This window comes from Lingula anatina, chromosome 1 (genome assembly GCF_051362555.1).
Source record: "Lingula anatina isolate TDL-2025a chromosome 1, LinAna3.0, whole genome shotgun sequence".
In the NCBI taxonomy this organism is placed as follows: Eukaryota; Metazoa; Brachiopoda; class Lingulata; order Lingulida; family Lingulidae; genus Lingula; species Lingula anatina.
This window is the reverse complement of record NC_141767.1, coordinates 51,723,005-51,746,188: the sequence shown is the minus strand read 5'-3', so window position 1 is coordinate 51,746,188 and position 23,184 is coordinate 51,723,005. Positions and strand designations below refer to the sequence as shown.

At 36.7% G+C, this 23,184-nt stretch overlaps 1 protein-coding gene across 7 annotated transcripts in view; it reads left to right on the top strand.

The window, feature by feature from the left end:
* Positions 1-21,382, top strand: part of LOC106160779 (fibroblast growth factor receptor-like 1) — a 37,343-nt gene extending 15,961 nt beyond the window's left edge. Inside the window, exons 1-9 of one of the 7 annotated variants that reach the window (XM_013537504.3) lie at positions 2,129-2,503; positions 3,919-4,003; positions 11,477-11,561; positions 15,153-15,428; positions 18,061-18,129; positions 18,281-18,565; positions 18,844-18,962; positions 19,191-19,428; positions 19,625-21,382. In XM_013537504.3, coding sequence (XP_013392958.2) covers positions 11,492-11,561; positions 15,153-15,428; positions 18,061-18,129; positions 18,281-18,565; positions 18,844-18,962; positions 19,191-19,428; positions 19,625-19,983 — 1,416 coding nt within the window. In that variant the 5' untranslated portion in view covers positions 2,129-2,503; positions 3,919-4,003; positions 11,477-11,491 and the 3' untranslated portion in view covers positions 19,984-21,382. Of the gene's footprint in view, positions 1-2,128; positions 2,504-2,734; positions 2,913-3,918; positions 4,004-7,259; positions 7,449-10,273; positions 10,372-10,421; positions 10,707-10,728; positions 11,134-11,476; positions 11,562-15,152; positions 15,429-18,060; positions 18,130-18,280; positions 18,566-18,843; positions 18,963-19,190; positions 19,429-19,624 lie in introns of those variants that run through there. The other 6 variants (XM_013537508.3, XM_013537505.2, XM_013537515.2 and 3 more) reach the window with 6 other exon arrangements.
* Positions 21,383-23,184: the final 1,802 nt, after the last annotated feature.

The window sequence follows — 23,184 nt, the reverse complement described above, 5'->3', positions numbered from 1 at the left end:
TTCTTCCAGTTTTAGACATTAGGAGAGGAGAAGAAAGGATAGGAGAGGTGGGTGGCTTGTGTATAGGTTATTGTTAATGCTATCTTCTTACTGCTAATAGAGATACCAAGCCATGGGGCATCAGTGTAGTGACAGTCAGACACTAATTGAATGGCTTGTTGTTTGTGTTTGACTGCTGTCTTTCATTCATGGCAGTGGATAAGGAAAGAAAACACAGAGTTGATTTCTTTACAAAGAACTAAAGAACATATTGTGAAAATTTATTATGAAATTTTGAAGAATATTCATAGGGTACTTTAATAAACTGTTTTTCCTCCTGTGGTTGTCAGTTAAGTTACTGTGAATTTTCCTATTAGATAGATGGAAATAATGTGCAGGTGAACCATTCAAAAAAGAATTACATTTGTATAAATATTAACTGTGTTATAGAAAGATTTATATATGATTTGGATTATACAGCAGTTGTAAAGGTTCTTCACATATTTTAATGTGATTATTGAAGTGTGTTTGTTCAATTTTGGATTTTTTTTGTCAAAAGTTGGAATAGAATAAAAACCTAACAACAAAAGCATTTTTTAAATGTATGATTTTATAACAAAATTGGTTCTGGTCAATTTATAGCACTTAAATCTCAAGCCATATGACCCACCTACAACAATGATGATAATTTTTGCTTTATTAGAATGTCATTCCTGTGCCACCAGCTGCTACATAGACAAATGTTTCAGTGTGATTGTCAAGTTGGCACGTAAGGCCAAGGGTTACCCTCACTACATTGATCAACAGGCAGATTTAGATAGGCAGTGTTTGCACACTTATTGAAATCAGGTCCATGTACATGGGTGCCCCTCGATAGAATTGTACTAAGTAAGCTGCAGGTTATTGATTGGCTTTGTAATTCTACCACACCAGGAGCATTTAATGCACCTTACAATAAAATTGCATCCCTTGAAAATTAATGAAAGTCATTTATCCGCTGCTTCACAGGAATTTGGTGTTTAAAAATCATTTTGTGCTCCACGCTGTTTGTAATTTGTTCTTGAAACCGACAAACAAGTTGAATGCTAATGGGAATTAAGTGTGAGTTGGATTGAAATGTGCTACCTGTTAGTAAAGGTGAGAAATCAGATTTGCTCACGTTTGAGCTTTGCTTTAAGTGTGCAACACAACTATTTCTTTCAGAGACTTATATAGGATCATGAAAAGCTTTTTCTTTTCATTAATATTTATTGGCGTGTCTTTTTTCTCAAGGTGTTCATTCATTTTAGTTTATACCCTGCTATGTGAAAGGTTTTATGAAAACATTCCTTACGTGTTGCAATTACTGAAGTCTTGTGTGAAGATTTTTTTGGTAAATATTGCATTATGATACTTGGTTCCTGTAACAAAATAAAGATAAAAGTGGCTGAGCTTATGATATGATGGCAGTTTTTGGTGGCAGCCTTTTGTGTTACATGGACCAGAATAATGCAGTATGGTTAAATTGGATTGGGCAAATGCAACATAATTGTTAGGAACAATACCGATGATACTGCACTGTGCACAGCCCATGATGACAATGATTAGAAGAAAATTTATAGCCTTAGGCTAAAAAAACACATATTGGAGATTACAATTCCTTACGGAACAAACTTCAGCTTTTGTAAGTAAAAAAAGGCTTCTAATTTCTGTTGTGTTGGTGACAAGAAAATTGAGTTGTTTAAAAACTGCAGTGTGCAAAAGCATTCAGGTAAGCTATGGGGTTAGGTCTTCAGACTGTAAGGGCAGTAATTTCACATGCATAGGTATACTAGGCTTTCGAATAACAATACCAATTTATGTGTATATTATTCATGCAGAGCCAGCCATACTAGTAATTTGTCTTTGAAGTGATATATAAATTGATATGCTTTCTTTGTCCAATCATAAATCATCTCTGGGTCATGTTATGCTTGTGACATTTTGACATTTCCATATAAGGTCTAATTTGACTATTCTCTTCACCTGGTAATTAGGATGGTACCTCAAGGCCATATTTTCATGTTTCTGGCCCTGTTAAAACAATACAGAGCCCTTCTACATGGTTAAAGACTTTTTATGCAGGTGAAGGGCCCCCATAGATATATTTTTATTGTGTAAGAGGTAGGATCATGATTCAGGAAAGAAAACTGTCATAACTATGTGATGGAAGGTTATTCCAGGTGTTGTGAGATACTTAGCCAAATGTTTGTCACAGATATACTAAGCTTTGTGCAGTTTGGAGTCAGCCGTGAGAAGTAGCAGCCGTGGTAGATTGCACAGTATTGAAATTGCCGTCAAACAGACAGGGCAGGGATTGATTTCTACATTCAAATACGGAAGCTACTCCTAGGTGTGCGTGAATGATGAGGATATAGTGGAGATACATCAATTATTCATCCTATTGTTTTAAACACAACAGTGCCTGGAATATTAACATAGGAACTTACATTTTGCAAGCTCTTTGGATTATTCAATAAAAAGTTATTGGATTCAGAAGGGAAATGTGAGTGAATTAAGCTGTGTTTACTATTCTTAATGTCAGTTTTAATGGCAGATTGACATTTATTGCAAACCAAAATGCTAACAGTGACATAGGTTAAAAAGTGTTAAATATTTGATGGATGTCCCCTCTAAATAAGACCCGCTATTTCGTATTTGATCAATGCACAGAAAGCTATGTTTGCATTGTGTCATATTTACCTGAATTAAGTCAACATCTCTATTGAATGCAGTACTTTTGAGAGAGAAAAGTGAACCTTTTATAGAGCATCAATGTTATGATAACTTTGCAGACACTCTTATGCATGTGAAAGTGAAATGTTTGCCAAATCTGTTAACGGATGCAGTGGCAAAGGGCGCTTAAATCAGAGCAAAGACTCCTGTTCAGTTAAAGAAGATTTGAAGAGAATCAGGTACATGGAGAAACTGGAGTTTAAGGAAATGTTCTTTAGTTTTCCTGTGATTAATTTGACAGCAGTTTTTTTGAGATTTAATTTAAAACAATTGATTTCAGGTTTAATACTGTTATATTGATGAAATTTGAAAATGAGGTAAATTATTTGATTTGTGGTTTACAGTTATCATCAAAAGGATACCGTCTTTTTCTTTTTTATCGAATGAGGAAGATTAATTTCCCTCAACTGGTTTGTGGGAAATAAATCAGATAATCGGAAACAGCTTAAAGTTGTTGAGCAAAGGCAAGATTTTAATGATTTTAAAGCTATTGCTACCTTAGCGGTCAACCTAAAGAAAAAATGAACCATCATTTTCATAAAGATTTAGATATTTCTGCTTCATCACATGAACATGTCCTAGTAACTGTATGCTTTTATGTAAAAGGACCAGTTTGTGAATGGGTGTGTCCTGTTAACACTTTGAAATATAATTGTCAGTCACACGAAAGTGTGTGATTTTCACCTGATGCCATCGTTGTTGGTGGTAATTTTGTACAGGTGTGACAAGGCGGGAAAAGGTGAAACCAGGTATTAAAAGCCCACTCAGCAGTAGGTAAAGCTTGGAACTAATTGCTCATTGAGGACTATAGCAGGGTCAGGGGGGAAACTCCTGGGGCGGGGCATTAGGCCTCTATGCTAATGAAGCAGATTGAGATATAATAGTCCCCTTTATTGATTTTTGTCATTGTTCCTCTGTCACAACTTTGGTCCTGTATTGGAGGACTAATAGCTTTTAATGGGAATTTGATCTGTGTTTATCTAGGCTCTCTTCTGTTGGACCAATAGCTGGTGCTGTAGCGCCAAACTAAGGCACTAAGCAAATGGCCAAACAAAGGTGTTTATCTTGGAGCTCAAAGCAACTAATTTGATCTCAGTACCCAGAGAGGCCCTATTCTACATGTATTGCGTCCTTACTGTAAGCACCGTTTGATCTCAGTTTATCTTTTTTTCCTTTTCCCTCCAGAATTTATCCTGGCCACAGCTACAGTGGAGTCATATAGCAGCGGCCTGCCCTTGTGAGCAGCTAGATAATTTTGTATGTGATTCAGGTAAGTATGTGTCATCATTCTTACACTGAGAAGTAATATAGTCTTCGCTTGGGTTGTCCACAGCACAACTAATCCCATGGGATTATACTTATGCTAATTGTAATTATGTTGGACCTTGGATGACCCGTGAAACATACATATAAGTAATGGTCACTTGTACTCCAGTATTTAGTGGACAGTGATGGAAAGTCATTAGGCTAAGACTGTCGGGTAGTGGTAATGGGTCATCATAGCTTATCATATGTGAGATCTTGGTATTATTGTCTTATGATTAATGACATGGTTGTAATAGGATGTGATGTGGTCAGGTACTGAGCACATATTTTAAGCTTACATGTATATATAGATATTGAATCAACTCCGGCAGGATATCACATGTGATTTCCCACCTTGTAAGATCTATAGCTGACAAATATCACAGAGAAATAAATTTGTGGGGAAATGAAAGCCACCTCCAGGAGGTAAACAAAGCCATTCCATTAGCATCCCTTTGTTGATAGATTCTGAATTGAGATTTCAGTAGGCAAATACACAGCTCATTTCACCTTTGTTGATTTACCGTTAAGAGGATGCTAACTTCATATCAGCCTTACACCTTTTGTTCACTTTAGTGATTCTGAAGCAGAATCCAGTATTAATATATCTCCTCTTAAAAGAATAGATGATATCAATTTTTGAATTATGTTGGAAAATATGTTTGATGTGACATCTAGAAGAGTCCATGACTTACATTTGTGGATGGACAGTGTTGAGCATCTCCAGACCTCCATGAAGTTCTTAATTTCCTGCTTTTACCAATAAAAGTCAATCAGTGGAGGCGAAAAGAGGGATGTTAGGCCCAACTTGAGAACCTTGAAATTTCATCCTTTGCTGGAAATGAACCTGCATCAAAATGTACAACACTCAGGAAATTTTATTTTGTTATTTACTGTACCATAATCTTTTATGGGTGGATGGCTTTTTAATTTAACAGGTTACTTTAAAAGAGTATGAAATTACTTAAGTGGTTTCAAGAATAGCTGGCTATAGGATAAATATTTTAGTGTTGTATGGCATCACCAAGTTCTTGGTAAAAATGGCTGTGCTTTGGTATTGTATGTTTTCTTAGGTGCTCTCACTGCAGGATTAATTTCCTAAAGAGTAGGCTTATGTTAGATTGCCTGCATCCCTTCAACTGTCTATATGCCTGAAGACTTTAATGTGGTCTCTATCTTAATTTGCCAAAAATGAAATCGCATCCTTAGAAAAGTGTTTTCCATCTTCCCATATGGTTTCCTTCTTTTTTGTAAAAAAACTTACTCAACGTGGATGGAACTGTTCCAGGTTTCTGCGAAAAAAGCAAATCTCCATCATTTTAAGTACACCTTTAATGATAAAATTCAGTATTTTAAAAAGCTGTAAGAACTGAAATACTTTAGTTTATCAGTAAAAGCAGGGTGTGGTTATGAAGAGATAATGGGGTTTTGGGATGGAATGGAAAACGTAATTTTTTTCAAGTAGCATTCATTTTATAGAGGATTCCTCTATATATCTTATATTGTTTGATTGAATTGAATCTTTCAAGTATTTAATCGAGAAAGAAATAAAGATAATTTATCTAGTTTTTAACTGTTTCTGACTGAATTTAAATTTGTAAATGTTCAATGGAAGCATTTTATTTCATGCTTTCAGAAAGGTTATTTAGTTGACAAAAAAGTTGTATAATAAGTTATTTAGTTGTTTAAAAAAAGATCAGAACACTCAGACTGTTCAAAGAGTGAAAAACTTGAAATTTTCTTTTTTAGGATAAAATAATATTTTTCTGAGTTTGGAAGCAAACAAAAAACATCCTTTTCAAACACAACCAGGCATTTTGAAAGACAGCTGCCATCTTGTTATTCTGTCATGGTTTAGATTACAGGCCTTAATGAAGAGATCTTCCAAAAATTGCTGCACACTGCTTTATCTTCATAGACCACACAGTGGATGCAGTATTGGCGCCCCTTGCCCTTATCTTGCACTATGCCTCTCTGATTTGCAAAAACAAGAACATAATTGAATAGATGTCTGACGAATGACTGACAAGCATCACAGTTTGGGAGCATTACATCTTGCTATAGAAGGGGCCAACTCATCCTGTTTTCCCAGGCTCCTAAGTAAAACCAGAATTACTGTTCTGAAAGGGCATTTTGGCAGCCATTTGAGTAGTGTGTCTCCCCAGATGACTATTACATCTTATTATCAGCCCCTGGTAATTAAGTGACAATATGGTACAATCAATACACAGGCATTTGGATGGGGCCCTTCAGAAATCCTGTTTAAGAGAAGCAAATGGAAAATTCAATAAATTCTTTCTGATAGGCACTGATTGCATTTCCCTGAAACTTAATTATTTATCACAGCCTGTTAACAGTAAGGAGTATTTTATTCAAAGATGGCACTTCAAGAGTCTCGAGCCCAGAGGAAAGCAGACATTGACATTTAATAATTTGGTACGTTTTGTGAGTCATGCAGCATATCATATATTTTTCATCAGATAATCTTAGTTTTGAAATTGTCATAATTTAATGTCAAGTATATGGTTCCACTTATGTCATTCTTTAAAAAAGTTTTGTGTTCCTTGTTTGACATTTATTTTAAAGCTGGAAAAGATTTAAAATTTAAAATGTCAGCCATGAAGACAGTTTTTCTTTTTTAATTTTTTTCAGTTTTTTTACGGAAATTTAAGGATATTTGTCTGTGTGTATTTAAAGATTAGTCATTCATTTGATTTTTAAAAAATGGTTCACAGAAGCATTTAAGTTAGATGAATTGCTTTCCGTAATCAGCCAATTGAAACTGATCATGACAATTTAATGTTACATTTTCATCAACCCAAATAAATCGTTTTTACAGTGAATAGTCTCTTGTATACCACTATGAGTTCAAATTGTTAAATAAAACCCAAGCAATGAGTTTGGTACATTTAGATCTTTGTAATCAGTGGTAGGGTCTCATCGTATTGTGTGCAATATTGTTTAATTTGCACTGCAGGTAGGGCCCTGCTTATCAGCAAAGTTGATTTAGAAATCACAGGGCCCTTCATCACAAGGAGTGTCATAAATTTCCTGGCAGTTCCTGACACCTCAGCAACCCTAGCATGGGCTGAGGGATATTTGTGTTTTCTTTACTGAGAAAGATGCCATTAAAATCTCTGTACCTGAGCCTCCTGTTTTGGCCCATGCTGGTAAAAGGCCTTATGTAATAACATCCCATACTGCCTAGGTAAATAATCTCCCACTAAGGGAAGTGACTGCATTTAGGTTTAGGGGCTCTTCTAATTTGTGTCTCTACCAAGAATTCATAGAGCTATGGCATTCTGCATGGAGAGAACCACACTTTATAGTGATTAGTACAGAGCTGCGGAACTACACACTAACTTGGGCTCATGGGCAAGCTGATTGTACAGTAAAGAAAAGTTTTTAAGGTAGGATTTGAACATATTTTGCATGCTTGTATATATTTTGTACCATGCTTAAAAATTACAAATATTGAACTCCAATGCAAAGTTTTGTAAACCATTAGAACTCAACATAACTTTTCAAATTTATAAAAAAAGCAGAGATAGAGATTCCATTATTTTTTTTTTCAAGTTTGAAACAATGCAATCATCAAACCATTTGGCTACTGTAATGAAATTGGTGAGAGGGGTGGGATATTTTATACAAATTTACTTATGCTGGCAGATTTGCTCTGAGCTATATTCTGTCCAGGAGACTGATCACATTCTTTAGCAAACACCTAGGTCAAGAAAGTTAAAGCAGTTGCCTGAAGCTGTTCCTTACCTCATCCTTTGCCTTTCTTCATACTGACACAACAAGACGCCAAGGAAAGATGCCAAGACACCTCTCTTTTCGGGACATCCATTTGCATTTTCTGCCTCACGTTTTTGACTTTGATGTGTTGTGAAAATTTGGTTTTGATCATGGGTTCAAGAACATGAAGTGGAACTGTTTGACTTTGTTGAGATAAAGCACTGAAACGAAGAATCGTGATTTCAGAAACATCTTACATAAAATTGTGCTTAGGTAATTTTTTGTACATGTGTAGTATGTTATTTAAAGTAAAAACTAAACTAGACTGAAAAAAAATAAATTCAGATTTGTAGTCTGCAGGACATGTGGTCAATCTGCTTTTTGGACAATTTTAATCTATAGTTTAACCATTTTAATTCATTTCAGTTCCTTCTTCCTTTTCTTTGTTAGAGCAGGTTCTGTTTGCTGATTTAAGGAGCACCTTTTGCCAGTATTGTTTTCGAAAGTTAAAAGAAATGCTCATGCTTAGTGGTTTTCCTTTGATCTCCAGTATTTCGGAGTATGTTTCATGAGATTTGATACCTGCTTTTAGCAGTGTACCTTATCCTATGTTTTCTTATATGTGACTTGGATGTAGGTAGAAGTAAAAGCAACTATTGTGTGACTGCATTAAATGACACGGTGTAAGTGTTTACATGTAGGCCGGGTTCCCCCTTATTTGCAGCTTATTTTGTCCTAGGTTGATTTCTTTGCTAACAGTTTGTTAAAGGTTAGCACAGGTGTGCTTACATGAGATTAACATAGGGTGATGGCAGCATACTTCAATCATCTGTCAAATAGCCTTTTCTCAATCAGTGGTTGAACAAGAGCAGCAAAGAATGAGTTAAGTCTGAAATCCAATAAGGTAGAGTTTTTTCTGTTATACCCATTAAAAAGGAGTCATTTAGTTGAGATGACAGGTGGTTTTCGAAAGTTTTTATCTTATAAGTTATGATTTCAGAAACATTCCATTTGCATTTTTCATGTCAGTTTGGTATTCAGAAGCATGTAGCAATTAGTAGTAGATGACTTTATTATTACCTTAAAAAACATAATGACTAAGGTACACTGAATTTTTTTCTTTAAATTTAAAGTTTTTGTCAACAACATGACTAATGTCGATGTTTTACCAAAACACTTTCACATTTTAGTGAAGTTTTCCTTTAGACAAGTCCTGTCAGGTTTACCCCCAAAAAGTTTGACATCAACAGCTACATTTTCTGAAAGTGTATGTGTGGAGAAATCAAATGAGATTTAATCCCATTCTTCTAAACAACTGAATTTCCCATGGTGTACAATGTAGAGTGAAAGATAAGCACATGCACTGGATAAATTCCAGTATAAGGTAGTCAAAACTTGTGTTAGTGAGTTTTATCAACTGCATGCTTATTTGAGGTGACTCAGTTTACAGGTACATTGGTTTATAAATTTATGTTAACAGCCCAATTTGTAAACAGTGGAATTAATTTCAGGGTGAAATACTGGAGAAACACATTTAAGAAGACACACCAAATTCTCTGTAATGTTCCAGTTCATAAACTCTAAATGGGCTTTTAAAGCAAAATCCACAAGAAACGGAGCAAATATACTTACAGTTGGATTATTGCATTAAAACTTAGAAATGGTGTTTGAATGAAAAACTCTATAAAAGTGAACAACAGTTTTGGTTTGTTGCTTTAATTGTTTATGTGTAAACATCAATTTGTCATTATTTCATGAAATTCGCCAAAAAAAAATTCTATTAGGATCCGTTTAACTGCGCACAAAAATCATTTTTCTACTATATCAGAATAGTCGATGTTGGGGCGACGTGTGAATGGCGTTTGAGCACTAGCGGTTTGCAGTCTACTGGTCAATTCATTTATTTGACTGACAGTCACACTCAGTTGAAACTGAGTAAACTGTGAAATTGTCCGACGGATTGCCGTGGCCTCCCAGCAGCATAGAGCTGCTTATCACATGCTTTGCGTTCATTCCACTACGTTGTGTAATACGTGGTGACATGCACCGCGCAGAGTCAAATCCGTAAATATGTGCCATGTAATCGGTCAACAAAAATGTTGCCTAATGAGGACTGGCAGGTGACACGGGCTGCACGAGATTAGACGGCTAAAATTAAATGTTGTCTAAAATGGGCGAGTTAATGTTGCCAACATAGTTTACTTTCGCTGTTAAGTGATAAACGTGGTAAACTGAATGGTTCAATAACCTTTTTGTTGGTATTCCCCCGCACATTTATAAATCATATATATATATCGAGTATCATGTATTTCTCCACAGGGGTCGGCAGTGTCATGTAGGGTCATGCTCATTTAATGGGGTAGGGGTGCCAGGTTAATTTTGGGTATATGTTATATAACGTATTCATTTATGCTCCTAGGCTTTGTTCTTATTTTAGTTACGTCAAAAAAGGCACATCTTTGTATTTGGTTAGAAATGACAAGAAATGTGGCAACTTTGTGAAAAAATATCCATATTTAGAAATGCGTTCCATGCGTGCATGCTATTAAACAGTTGACGTTTGAGCAGTATGGAAGACGCACAGAATATTGCATGGTAAACCTTTACACTTTGCATTCTTTTCTTGTAAACATAGTCGTCAACACTAATGAATAGAAGTGGAGGCTTGGCGATATTTAATCTGTACGTTTATAAATGGGTGCTCTCATGGATATTATCAGTTGTCTTTCCCGCGTGAGGAATGGTCGACCTTTCAGCGTAATGTAGATCTACTGTAGGCTTCCAAGTCGGTAGACAAGAGTATAATCAGAGGCAATTACTACTACCTTTCGCATCTCGTTTGTGTGTGGAGTTATTGTATACGGCAGCTCAGAAGTTTGACATGAAAATGAGAGGTCGCCTTTCTTTAGACAAGAATCGCTTTTCAAAAGGTATTGAGGCAGTTTAAATACATAATTATTTTCTTTGAATTGCACTGGGACGTCTAGTTTACGCCACTGTATCTTTAAGCAGGTAGAAGGCGGCTTCGTCATCGAATTTGGAAGTCGTTGCAGCTGCCTGTTAGTGCACTGAGTAAATACATCTGTGAAGAACGTGTGCTTAACTACACTGGGGACTGTCATTGGAATATTCAGGTTCATAGTCTAGGTGTCGTCCTATGCTTGAGGATTGTTTTTGTCATGGAATGACTGGGCTTTCATGTAAAGCAACCGTGCCACATTCCTAAGGGCAGTTTGGGAGGTGGGGACAGCATGGAGACTACACTGTCTGAAATCTTGATGGGTGCTGCAAGGTTTAGCTACTTTGTATCAAAGCGAGTTTCAATTAAAGGATGTATGACTTTTTAGTCAACACAAGGTAATTTAGAGATAACACCATGATCTATAATGCTAAAAGCAAGACTTGTTTTTCTCTTTTTTTTCAATATTTTAAATTGCAGCTACCATTTTTGTGTTTGCCTAACAGCAGTGACATTTCAGAATGATTGTACATAGTGCTGATTATCAGCAGAAAGCTTTTTGTGTAGAATGTCAACAGTTGAATGGTGTCATTTGAAATATTGCGGAAAAATGGTAGTGTTTGCCATGTGTGTGCTGCGTTTGTTAACACAGGACATATTTAATGGAGTTGGTCCATGGAGAGTATTCATTTTCACTAAATGGATCCCGTTGATAATCATGGCTGTGCTTCTCTATTTCAGGTGTGAGACGTGGAGATGAGTAGTGTCAGCCTTTGCGCCTTCATATTTGCGTGGTTACTGACCCAGCTATGTTCAGCAGGCATAGGTAAGTTGATTAAAACAAACATTTCCTGTCCTTGCTAACTGTCTCTTAGCACTTGCAGCTTATTTGACAGATAAGGAACAATATTAATGCCACTATTTGGGAGATGTAATGCCTGCTACAGCTATCTTTGGATTTGGGATTATTAGGTACATGATGATATGATGGTACCATCCCTACTCTTCCCCAAAATTTTGAAATATGTTTTTCTTTTAACTATTATTTTAAAAAGAGGGCCTTGACCTTAATTTTAAGTACTCAGTATAGTACTTGCATGATGTCAGGAATGTATCTCCAAACATGAAAAAAAAAAAAAAATCTACAATTTTTGCAAAATAAAGATTAATTTCTCAGGGTAAATTAGTATAGTCTTCGCAGATTTACAAATTTTCAATTTGTGTGTAAAAAAGAGAAAAAAGCTTGGAGTTAAATGAATGGAAGATGTCTAATTTAAAATGTACAGACCAAAATTACCCATCTAGAAGTCCCAAATGAGGACAGTTGATTGTGTTGGAGGATGAGAGGCTTTTAGGCTTCCACAGTCCTTTTGTGCTGGAGGATAATACTACCTTTGTCGGCACTCAAGCTGCTCAGTCCTAGCTTTGATTATGTTGATTTGATTTTGAAGATCAAACGCTTCATAACTTGTACTGACATGCCATCCAAAACCTTTTTCAAATCTCACAGTTTATTGTACTTCACAGATGGAAAATTTCATTACTGTTTTTAAGGGCAGCCAAAATGGAAGGTTTTTGCTGATACCATTGGGAATTTTTTAATATTAAGAAATTTGCTAAGAGTTTGGTGTAGAAGCTGAAATATTCATACAACTCAAAGTTTTGCACCAAGTATTTAGGAGAAAAGTGGCAGGTGGGGTGTAGGCTTGGGGTAAAACATACAGATGTGTTTACCATAGTAATTGGTGCCGAGTCTTCAACAAACCCCAGCTCCACTTGAGAAAATGTTCTATTTATATTAAGGCAGTCAGCAGGAAAAGTACTCTTGCCACTTGTTATGTCATGGCAGGCCAGGCCTGTTTGTTCTCAGGTGAGCTGAGAAAGTTCTGTCAAAACTGATTACATACTAGGTGCCCATTTAAGCTACCTGGAGCCCTGAGTCTGTGTCCTTGGTCACATTATGGTGCCAAGTTATGAATGTGCCATCTTGTTAATACAGGGTCCCACTAAAAAGGCTTATTACTAGTGCCCTGATCAGGATAAACAGGGAGGTGACCAGCTTTGAAATCAAATCTGAAACCAATTCATGACATAATCACATAGCTGTATTTTGGGTAGTCTGGCATGAAATGAAGTATTTTCCTCAAATGCTGCCCTTTATCAGACCAATACTGAATAGGACCTTTTCACTGGAGAGAAATATTTAACTTTGGTCACTAAGTTGAGTTAACATTATGTAACTGGTCTAGGATATATTTGCAATTAAGTTGTCTCTATCACTTTGTGTGCTGTGCTTTTTCAGCCTGTGGTAGACTGAAATTCTGGCACACCTGTGGAATTTGATGCAGAAGTGAAAAGAAATACGCTTAAAAACCCTGTGTGCTTTCATTTGTCCATGGGGTAATTATTATGATATTTTTGTCTTTGCAAATAAGCTGAGGTGTGTCAATTTAGTCAAAATTTATAGCAAAATCAGTGTGAGTGATAAAGGGTTAAACACATCTATCTGTCAGCCCCTAATTTTGTTGAAACCATTGTGAATGGATCAGTATGCCACCATCTGCAATTTATCACCAACTTAGCACCACAGTTTCTTAGGAAAGGCCACAAAACATGCCACTTAATTCTGATCTTGATTTTTGCCTTATTTCTGAAGGGTGTTCGTACTTTTTGAATGGCAATGTGGGACTAATGTTTTTATTACAAGCCAGCCATTTCCAATTATCAAGGATCCCAATTGAAATGTCAGCTACAGAGGGCCAGATCTTGCAGCTTTGCTTCAATAACAAATATGATCTGATGGAGTTAATGAGTGGTAAATTAGTAGAGGTTAGGACCAAATAGATGGAGCTTGGTTTACATGTGATAAATGCATTCCACTCCAGTTCATTTTACAGGCTTCACATGCTCTAAAGGTTTTCCATACTGCAGGGGGGAGAGGCTATTTATTTATCCAAATGACATAAGTAAATGAAGCCACTACTATCTTAAAACATCCTGTTCAAGTCTGATTGATATCAGTGCCCTGTCTCCCTGGAAACCAAAATTGGCTAGCTGAAACCTGAAAAACCTGGCAGTCTTTGAGGGAAACTGTTTATCCTAGGCGTTCTTTTTTACCTTCAGACATAAATGGAAGTTGTCAGCTGAAAAAAAGATCATTTCAATAGTAGATCTGCTGTAAAACATGATATTACCTGGAAACATCAGTAGAACAGCTTAAATGAACACATCAATTTGTTTTTGTATGCAGCATAAAGGCTAGGTCACGTTTTATAGACGATTTGAATTATTTGTGCACTGTTCCATTCTAATTGTGGATACAATCTGCGCAAACATAATTGTTGTATTATGGTGAAGGCTTTATCGCAGAAAGTCACCCGTACCCTTTGCCATTTGAAGTATTTGCCAACATGTTTATTATAAAACCAACATGTCAGGAAAAGTCAATATTTGCTTTGGGAAAAAATGGGGCAAGTACCAGGTCTATTGAATGGGCCCTGCTGCTTGATGGGCTTCTACACGTGCATTCCCTATTGAATTGACACAAAGGCCAGTAGAGGCAAGGTTCACATGAGAATTCATCAGCTCTTCAAAAAGACATGTATAGATATAGCAAGGTACTTCTCCTCATGTTTGTAAAGTAGGTCAAGGAAAAAAAAACTGTTTGTCTCCGTTGGTTTTTTATTCATCACTAGAATACATATTTTACTGGTACCCATTTGACCCCATTGTTCATATGTTTTCTGTTGGCAAATTGATATGGGTAAAAAGACAGGTGATTCATTCAGCTGCAGTCATGGATAACTGTGTAAAAAGTACTGGAAATCAGCTGGAAATGGGAGTTAACTCATCAGGAGAATTCTGCAGGTGTATTTTTGTTTTTGATCAGTGAAAATGAGCCATAAGCTGTTAAAAATAAATGAAGGTACCCCTCAAGGTAGATATTGTGCTAAATACTGGTTGCTTGTGCTACAGTGATTAAGCTGTTGTACCACATTCATATCAAGTGGGGAACTGTGGTGCATTTTTTGTTAACTGACTTAAATGTGCTGTAGAGAAGTTGACATGCTATAAATCTGCTGTGTTGAGCAAAGCTTGTCAGTGAACAAAGGCACACCTCCGGTTCCCTGGCAGGTGAACGTGTCACCACTGACCCGTAGCTCCCAACACAATATGGAAGGCCTATTCCTGCTTTGAAACCCAACCTGAATAATCAGCCCACTTTATCTGTGTGCAGGAAGAGGCGGAAAAGTTATTGTAACAAATATTCTTGATAGCATCATACATCATTGGTCGTGTATTGAGTTGTTTCCATGTGAAAACAAGTGGAACATTTTTGATGTGGCAAAATGCAATGCTTTTTCATCAAACCTCTTTGTACATTTGAATTAATATACTTATTACTATTTTACTTCAGGCCCTCCACGAATAGTATTTCCTATCAAGAGCCGCCAGTTCATACGTGAGGGGAAGACTGTTAAAATAATCTGCCCAGTAACTGCAGACCCCCCACCTTTATTATTACAATGGAGCAAAGATAAGGAACTGATACATGCAGGATGGGAGAGATTTAAGATGACCAAGAACTTTCTGAAAATTCAGGATGTAATGAAAGAGGACGCTGGAAACTACATATGCAAAGCCACAAATGGGTTTGGGAGCAGGATGGTCAATATAACTCTTGTTGTGATGGGTAAGTGAATACAACTAAAATATTTATATTTATAAAGTTGCAAAAATTACAAAATAAGATTTAAAAGTTGTAATCTGTTTTATGAGCATTTTATAATATATATATATGCACATTGGGTGAATAAACCATTATGAATACCTACTGTTAGATTAGTAATTTAAAGGTGAAATTCTGCATTCCATGAAAAAGTTCTTGTCTCATATTGAATTTAGTGCACATCATTGCCTATGTTATTAAGTAAAAATTCAAAAATGTTTGAGGGACATTTATACTCATGAGGCTGCAAAACTGGCTGCCTTGTAACTGACAGTTGTGTCTTCATGATGATTGGCTTACATCTAATCTAAACCAGTTGACAAAGCAGCAAAAATGTTTAAATTACTTGACAACTCACATCATCAGCTTAACTTCCAAATGACAATTGAATTTAAATCCCCCTAACATGAAACCAATAAAATGGCTCAAGCTCAACTCTTCAGTTAATAGGGTGTTGAAAGAGTCTATAAAACACACATTTATTGTTATTGGATAGTTGTTAATGTTCAATAAGCATCACCCTCAATTTATTGTATGTCGTCCAAGTGTACCTACCTAGTCTTTTTCTACCAGTGATTTATGGAGCATTAAAAACACAAGTTCATGATAAAGTTTTCTTTGGGCCAATGGGGGATGATGCTGAAACTTAAGACATTTGGTAAGGGAATGCCAGACTAATTCTTCAGTTACATCCAGTGGCAGTCAGGCATTTTATAGGACAAGTTTCAGCTGCTCAATGTGCCACATTAGATTGCAAGGTCTAGATAGTCAGAAGCTGCATCACATGAGGCCTCTGCAAGGGCAAAATGTTTAAGTCACTTTTGTTTAGAATCAAACTTTCTAAAGAGGAAGCATGTCTATCTGTTAGAAGCAAAGTCTTTTAGGACTTCTAGTGAATAGTCTTATTCTGCGATGTTATTGGGATGCCATTTAGCAGTGATTTTTTTTGTCCTCAAAAGAAATGTCTTACCCTTGGTGGTGGGCTTTTAGTTCAAAGCTGGGGTGCTGATGGACATGCTACAAATTGTCAGGGCAGAGTTTGTAAACCATCAGTCAAGAGTGTTCAGTAGAAACAGCAGGGTAACCTTTGGGAGATTGCAAATTGACCCAAGTTTTAAAAACTATCAAGTCAGTAAGGCAGAAAATGTGAGCTGCGCCCTAGACTGTCAGCTGGAAAATTACAGGTCACCCCTGAGCATTGACTGACTCCTTGGCTCAAGTGTTTGGGTTTGAAACTGAAATTCTTGTCAGTGCCAGCCTGTTCCATGAGACAACAGTTGATGTCTGAAGCACCCAGAGCTGACAGGCAAAATTTGCCAAGCGGGGAAGGGCAGTCTTAATAAGATTATGTAATAAGAAATATTGTAAAACTACAATATGGGTGTTGTTTTAATTTGAGTGGTCACCACTGGCTTGATAGACAGCTGATATGAGATTAGCACATGTCACCCACTCCAGTTATATTTACAGACCCAACTATCTTTGACTGAACTGGTCCTCTTTTTCACTCTTCACGTGCATCACATGTGTCATTTGGTCTTTAATTTCATTCTTATTATTTAATGATCTCCTCCCTGTGATGTCTTAGTATGGAGTACAGGTGGATCCCATCTCGGGCGCACTGTGTGGGGACCCTAGCAACCCACACTGAACCCATTATATAGTAGATGGAAACTTCTCACATGCAAGGATGCCATTAAGATCATATCCAGTATTTTAAGAATTTGAAAAGTACATGGCTTGCTGTGTTTCTTGGCTAGATGGGGTTGTTATCAGCATTATAAATCTGCAAGAGGGAGAGCAAATTGTACCAGTCAGCTAAAAAACGAGGCTGTTGGTCAGATACTGTTGATGCAGTCTGATAAAAAACATCTGTGGTGTCATAGGATTGCATGTTGCTAGCGATGCTGGATCCACAACATTTAGTCTGAGCAGTCACTGCTTCACTTGCAGGGACCCATGCGAGACCACCCCTTTCAAAATGCCAAATCCAATTCTCACATTTTTTTCTTTGGTTGAATAAGGAGGAAAAAAGGCATTTAACCAACACTCATTGCACTGACAGACTGTGTTGTCTAAACATTGCATCCAGTTTTCAGTAGGTTTGACAGCTAAAACACATGTCAAATTGCAAATTTATGGCAGACCTCGACCTTTTAATCTAGCCTCAAATGTGTTTATTATGGATAAAAAGAGTAATTTTCATATCTGGTGATGATCATGGCATTTCTGGCAACAGGAACTGTTCTACTGCCTGTGGTAATGTGGCAGTGTGATAGGGAATGTGACATGAGGAAAAATCATTACATTTCCCTCCCCTTCCCCTGCTTTACTCTAAGCTTCAAAGTTTTTTTCCTTGATTCCTGAGCTTTTTTTCATATCTCTCCTCCATTTGTTTGACTTTAAGCAGAGCCATTAAATCATGACAAATTTTGGCAGCAGGCATGCACTTATGTGTACAAATGTCAGTATTTTGTGTAACTCATGTTCTGATAAGTGACAGCTATTGATGGGCTAATGGGCTGCACTCTGCTGCCATCTATGAGACAAATTAAAAAATCAGCGGCATCATTGTATTATTTTCTTCTCTTTTCAGAATTTAGAAATGAATCTTTTACTGGGACAGATATGTATTCTGAGTTTGGACATGGCCACCACACAGGAAGTGAGTTACTTTGCATTTGAATAAATTATTTCTGTTCGTTCAAAAAGATAGTAACCTTGAATTTCTCTTACAGTTTAGATGCTTTTGAAAGTAGAAACAGAATTCAAACTAGACTGAATTTTATCTATATATCTCCTTGTTATTTTTGTAGCTGTACCAAAATTCAGTCAGCCCAGTAAAATGCGTCGAAAGAACATCCAGCGCCCTGTTGGGAGCTCTGTGCGATTTAAGTGCAAAGCTTCAGGAAAACCAAGACCTACAATTTTGTGGTACAAAGACAGCAAGGAGCTGACTGAAGAGGACATAGGGCATGCAAAGAAGACAAGATGGACTTTGAAATTGAGAAACTTAAAGAAAGAAGACAGTGGAAAGTACACATGTAAAGTAACAAATCAAGTTGGGATGATCAACTACACATATGAACTGGATGTGATAGGTGAGACAGCATATCGTCATGCATTCTGTTTGGATGTTAACACTGGTATTTGCAGTGTTTCCCAAATGTGTATCCAATTCAAACCTAAATCAGTAAAAAAAAAAAAGTTTTTTTTTTTAAAACAGATCTTATTTCCATGATAGGCAACAAATAGCATTAAGGCAACAAATAGCTTTATCTTGGTTAAAATCTGAAATTGCTGATAAAATTGTGTCCATTTAACTCAACAAGTTGAACACCAAATAACAAGGAATCTGAATTGATTTCTATGTTTGCAGATAAAATCAAGGAAAAGCCGGAGTTGATTCCACCTCATCCACTGAACACCACAGTGCGTCATGGTGGAACTGCCTCTTTTCAGTGCAAAGTCCGCAGTGATGTCCAGCCACACATACAGGTAACAATATACAACAGCTGTCTTTGAAGACTGTAACATATTTTGAATAACTGATTAACTTTTTTTGGTGATTTGAGAAGATTACAATTTAGACTAAATCAGTTTTGTGTTATATTGAGATATTGCAGCAAGATTATTTTAACTGGTTTAAATGGTTAAGAGGTCGTTATACAAAATATACAATTTCTGATTTCTATTTTTCTCAACATTTTCCTTTCACCATTGCAGTGGCTAAAAAGAGTTGAAAATCCAGAGGCACTTAAAAATACTAATACTACAATTGAAGTCAAGGGACAAAAGTTTATTGTACTGAAAACTGGCAAAGTATGGCCACGCCCTGATGGGTCATATATCAACAAACTCATAATTAAGGGTGCCACAGTTAAAGACTCTGGGATGTATATATGTCTAGGGGCCAACAGTATGGGCTATAGCTTCAGAAGTGCCTTCCTCACTGTGGTACCAGGTATGAAACTTTGTCATTTGTTTTTTGTGCATATTGTTAAATACTTCTTAGTTATATTTCTTTTATTACTATGCACTAGAAAACCATTTTTGAAATGGTGACATTTTCTCCTTTGAATTTGCTTTGTGGAATTGGATAATTTTTTTTTATCGTGATAGAGGCATTTATACTGAGGTATTTCCAATCTTTTTTCCAGATCCGAATGCCCCCAATCAAGTCATCAAGGAGAATGTAGTGATCTCACAAACATCACCGAGACAAGCCCCCTCACTTCCTCTCATCATCGCACTACCAGCTTCAGTCATCATCATTCTTGTTGCTATAGCAATTTACATTTTACAAAGAAAAAAGAAATGCAATAATCCAAACACAACTTTAAGGCAGCACAAACTGGACAAGCATCAGTTCATGCCTCTGCCACAGAATGGCAACACTATGCAAGACAGTAATGAGAAAATTGTGGCAAGGACTTCTCCACAAGATGTGTATTCAGACTTGTCGTCCTTACCCAGGGTGCACCAGCACCAACATCAGCACATGCATTACGGATGCTAGCATTAGTAGCAGACAGAGTGCAGTAGCATTATCCATTACCACTTGTTACCTCAGTGGCAGTCAGTCAGTGGATGGGGGATTGTAAATCTTCCGTGCCCTTTGCACCTTTGTTAAAGTGATGTATGGGCTGTCTTAAAGATAGTCCTGACAACTAAGACTGGCACTCTCTCTCTCTCAGCTGAACAGACTGGAAGAAAAGAAAATGCAAAGGTACAGAAGCAGTTGACTCTGTTCAAATGAGAGAAAAAAGGACTCTCTGTGAGAGCCTGGAATTGAAAGGATTTTTTGGAAGTGTCATTGTGTTCATGACTGTGCAACTTGTTTAGTTTAGTGGCAATCAGTGTGTTGTGGTGACAACATGAGCATAATACCAAGCTGGACTTCGTGAGACACAACAGGTGCTGCCCTCTGACAGAGGTAGGACCTGAACCAGTTAGGAAATGTTAATTTTTTTAGAAGACTGTGGTACTTAAGTTGGCTGCAGCTTAATTAGATGAATCCTTGTCAGCACTGCAGCTGATGATATATGTATCAGAGAGAACAGAAGCGGTTATCAATCATCTCACTTGTATATTATGTACTTAATTGTGTATAAGTTGTACATAAGATTTCTAGTTGAAAGATAATTTATTTTTGTTTATATTAAAGAATGCTAGTTGTATATATAATGTTTAAGTGTGTAAGTGCACAGAAGTTGTCAACAACTTACAGCCACAAACCAAGGGGTGAATGTTGACTAGCCCATGGTTGCCTTAGCCAATTTTATAGTATTTCAAAGCAGTGGATTTGACAGACCGTTTGGGAGATGGTTGCTTGTCTTGAAATGATTTGATATTATTTTTATCACTGTGTAATCCCAGTTTAAAGGGAAACTTTAAATCTGGCAGATTCTTTTCAGGGGTTCATTGTAGAGGGGGGGGGGTATAAAGTGAGGATGCATTGGTTAATTTTTTTATTAACAATTTGGATCTGTGCTTGTGCATGAAATGAATGAAAATTTGGTTCAAGTTGAATCAAATATTTACCAGTGAAGGTAGTAGTTAATTTTAATCCAATGTGACAGGGTCACAGTCATTTGCCAATAGACTAGGGATAATTTTTGTGATATACTAGGACCACGAAAAATCTTGACCATTAGTTTTTTAGTCAGAGTTAAACATTAAATTTCCTGTTCTTCGTGTTCAGATAAGTGTTAAGTACATAATGTTTTAAAGCTGAGTTAAGCTATTTCTAGTCTTCCATGGCTAAATGTGTGTTAAAATCATGGTTCTATAAATATAATTCCCGCCGTAATTTCAGTTATTTTGGGGTAAAGAAAATGTTTGTTCATATTTTGTTTTGTTGTTTTAAATGTACATTTATATTTTATGTATGAATAAAAGATTTTTATGTACTGTAACTATTTGTTTTATTGTACCACCAGCGTAGGCGCTGGCGGTACCCATGGTTTTAGTCCCGACCCGTATGTTCCGCCGGCTCCTGCGGCTCCTGCGGCTCCTGCGGCTCCGCCGCCAAGTCACCGTTACCGCTTCTCCTCCTAGACGGTAAGGGCCCCTGTATCCATCTCTTGGATTTAGGTCACCTATAATCTCAACTCGTTCCACGTAAAATTTGGGCTTTGTCGGTATTGGGGTCTAGGTGTGGCACTCATTGCAATGCACCCTTGTCTAAAAATGGCAAAATTAAATGCTAATTATCTACCCTACGGAAGGAGTTATGGGAAAAATTTCTACAGACAGCTTTCCAAAAGTCATATGTGTAGATTTCAAATATGCCCTTGGATTTGACCTTTGACCTTTATTTCAAGGTCAAACGGGCCAAAATTTTCAAAAAAATGAAATTTTTTACGAAAAAAAATTTTTTTGCCCTGTTATTCAGATACCACACAGACTTAACCAATAATATTATTAGAAAGTGTAACCCTTCGGGTCATCTTTCATCTCCCTGAATTTGGGGTCAATCGGTGCATTTTCACAGGAGTAGCGGCCATAAAGTACCGAAACTGAAAACTGTCTCTAATTCGGGAACCGTTAATGCTAGAGACCCATTCTTTTTTGCATTTTGTAGAGCATGTAAAGCCCAACACTGGAGGTGGTCTCCGTTTTTTTGTATTCCAAACGGTTTTCAAGTTACGCTGTGTCAAAAAGTACATATTGGTGGTGAAAGCAAAATGTGCAGTACGGTAATGGATAATAAATTTTGAACTCTGGAAAAATAATACATAAGGCTTGGCAAAGCAGACAACTTGTGGTCAAAAATGACATTATTTCATCAAATTTGAACTTCTGGAACTTCAGAGCACCTCCTATTTTAAGAATTTTGACCAAAATGATGTTTTCTTTATTTTAATTAATCTTTTCTGTAGGAAATTTATGGCACATTATGGTAACTCCAAAATTATAACATTTAGTCCCTTATATCTCCAAAACTGGCAGAGATAGGTCCATAGTTACTATTGAAGTTGAATAGGAAGTCACATACTGGCAATCCAAATGTGACCTTGAAATTGACCTTTGACCTACTTTTCACCATGAACTGAACTTTGCAAATTTTGCTTCCCTTTTATCTCCAAAACTGGCAGAGATATGTCCATAGTTACTATTGAAGTTGAATGGGAAGTCATATACTGGCAATCTAAATGTGACCTTAAAATTGACCTTTGACCTACTTTTCACCACGAACTGAACTTTGCAAATTTTGCTTCCCTTATATCTCCAAAACTGGCAGAGATAGGTCCATAGTTTTTATTGAACTTGAATGGGAAGTCATATACTGGCAATCTAAGTGTGACCTCAAAATTGACCTTTGACCTATTTTTCACCAAGAACTGAACTTTGCAAATTTTGCTTCCCTTTTATCTCCAAAACTGGCAGAGATAGGTCCATAGTTTCTATTGAACTTGAATAGGAAGTCATATACTGGCAATCTAAATGTGAACTTAAAATTGACCTTTGACCTACTTTTCACCATGAACTGAACTTTGCAAATTTTGCTTCCCTTTTATCTCCAAAACTGGCACAGATTGGTCCATGGTTACTGTTGAACTTGAATAGGAAGTCATATACTGGTAATCTAAATGTGACCTTAAAATTGACCTTTGACCTACTTTTCACCATGAACTGAACTTTGCAAATTTTGCTTCCCTTATATCTCCAAAACTGGCAGAGATAGGTCCATAGTTACTATTGAAGTTGAATGGGA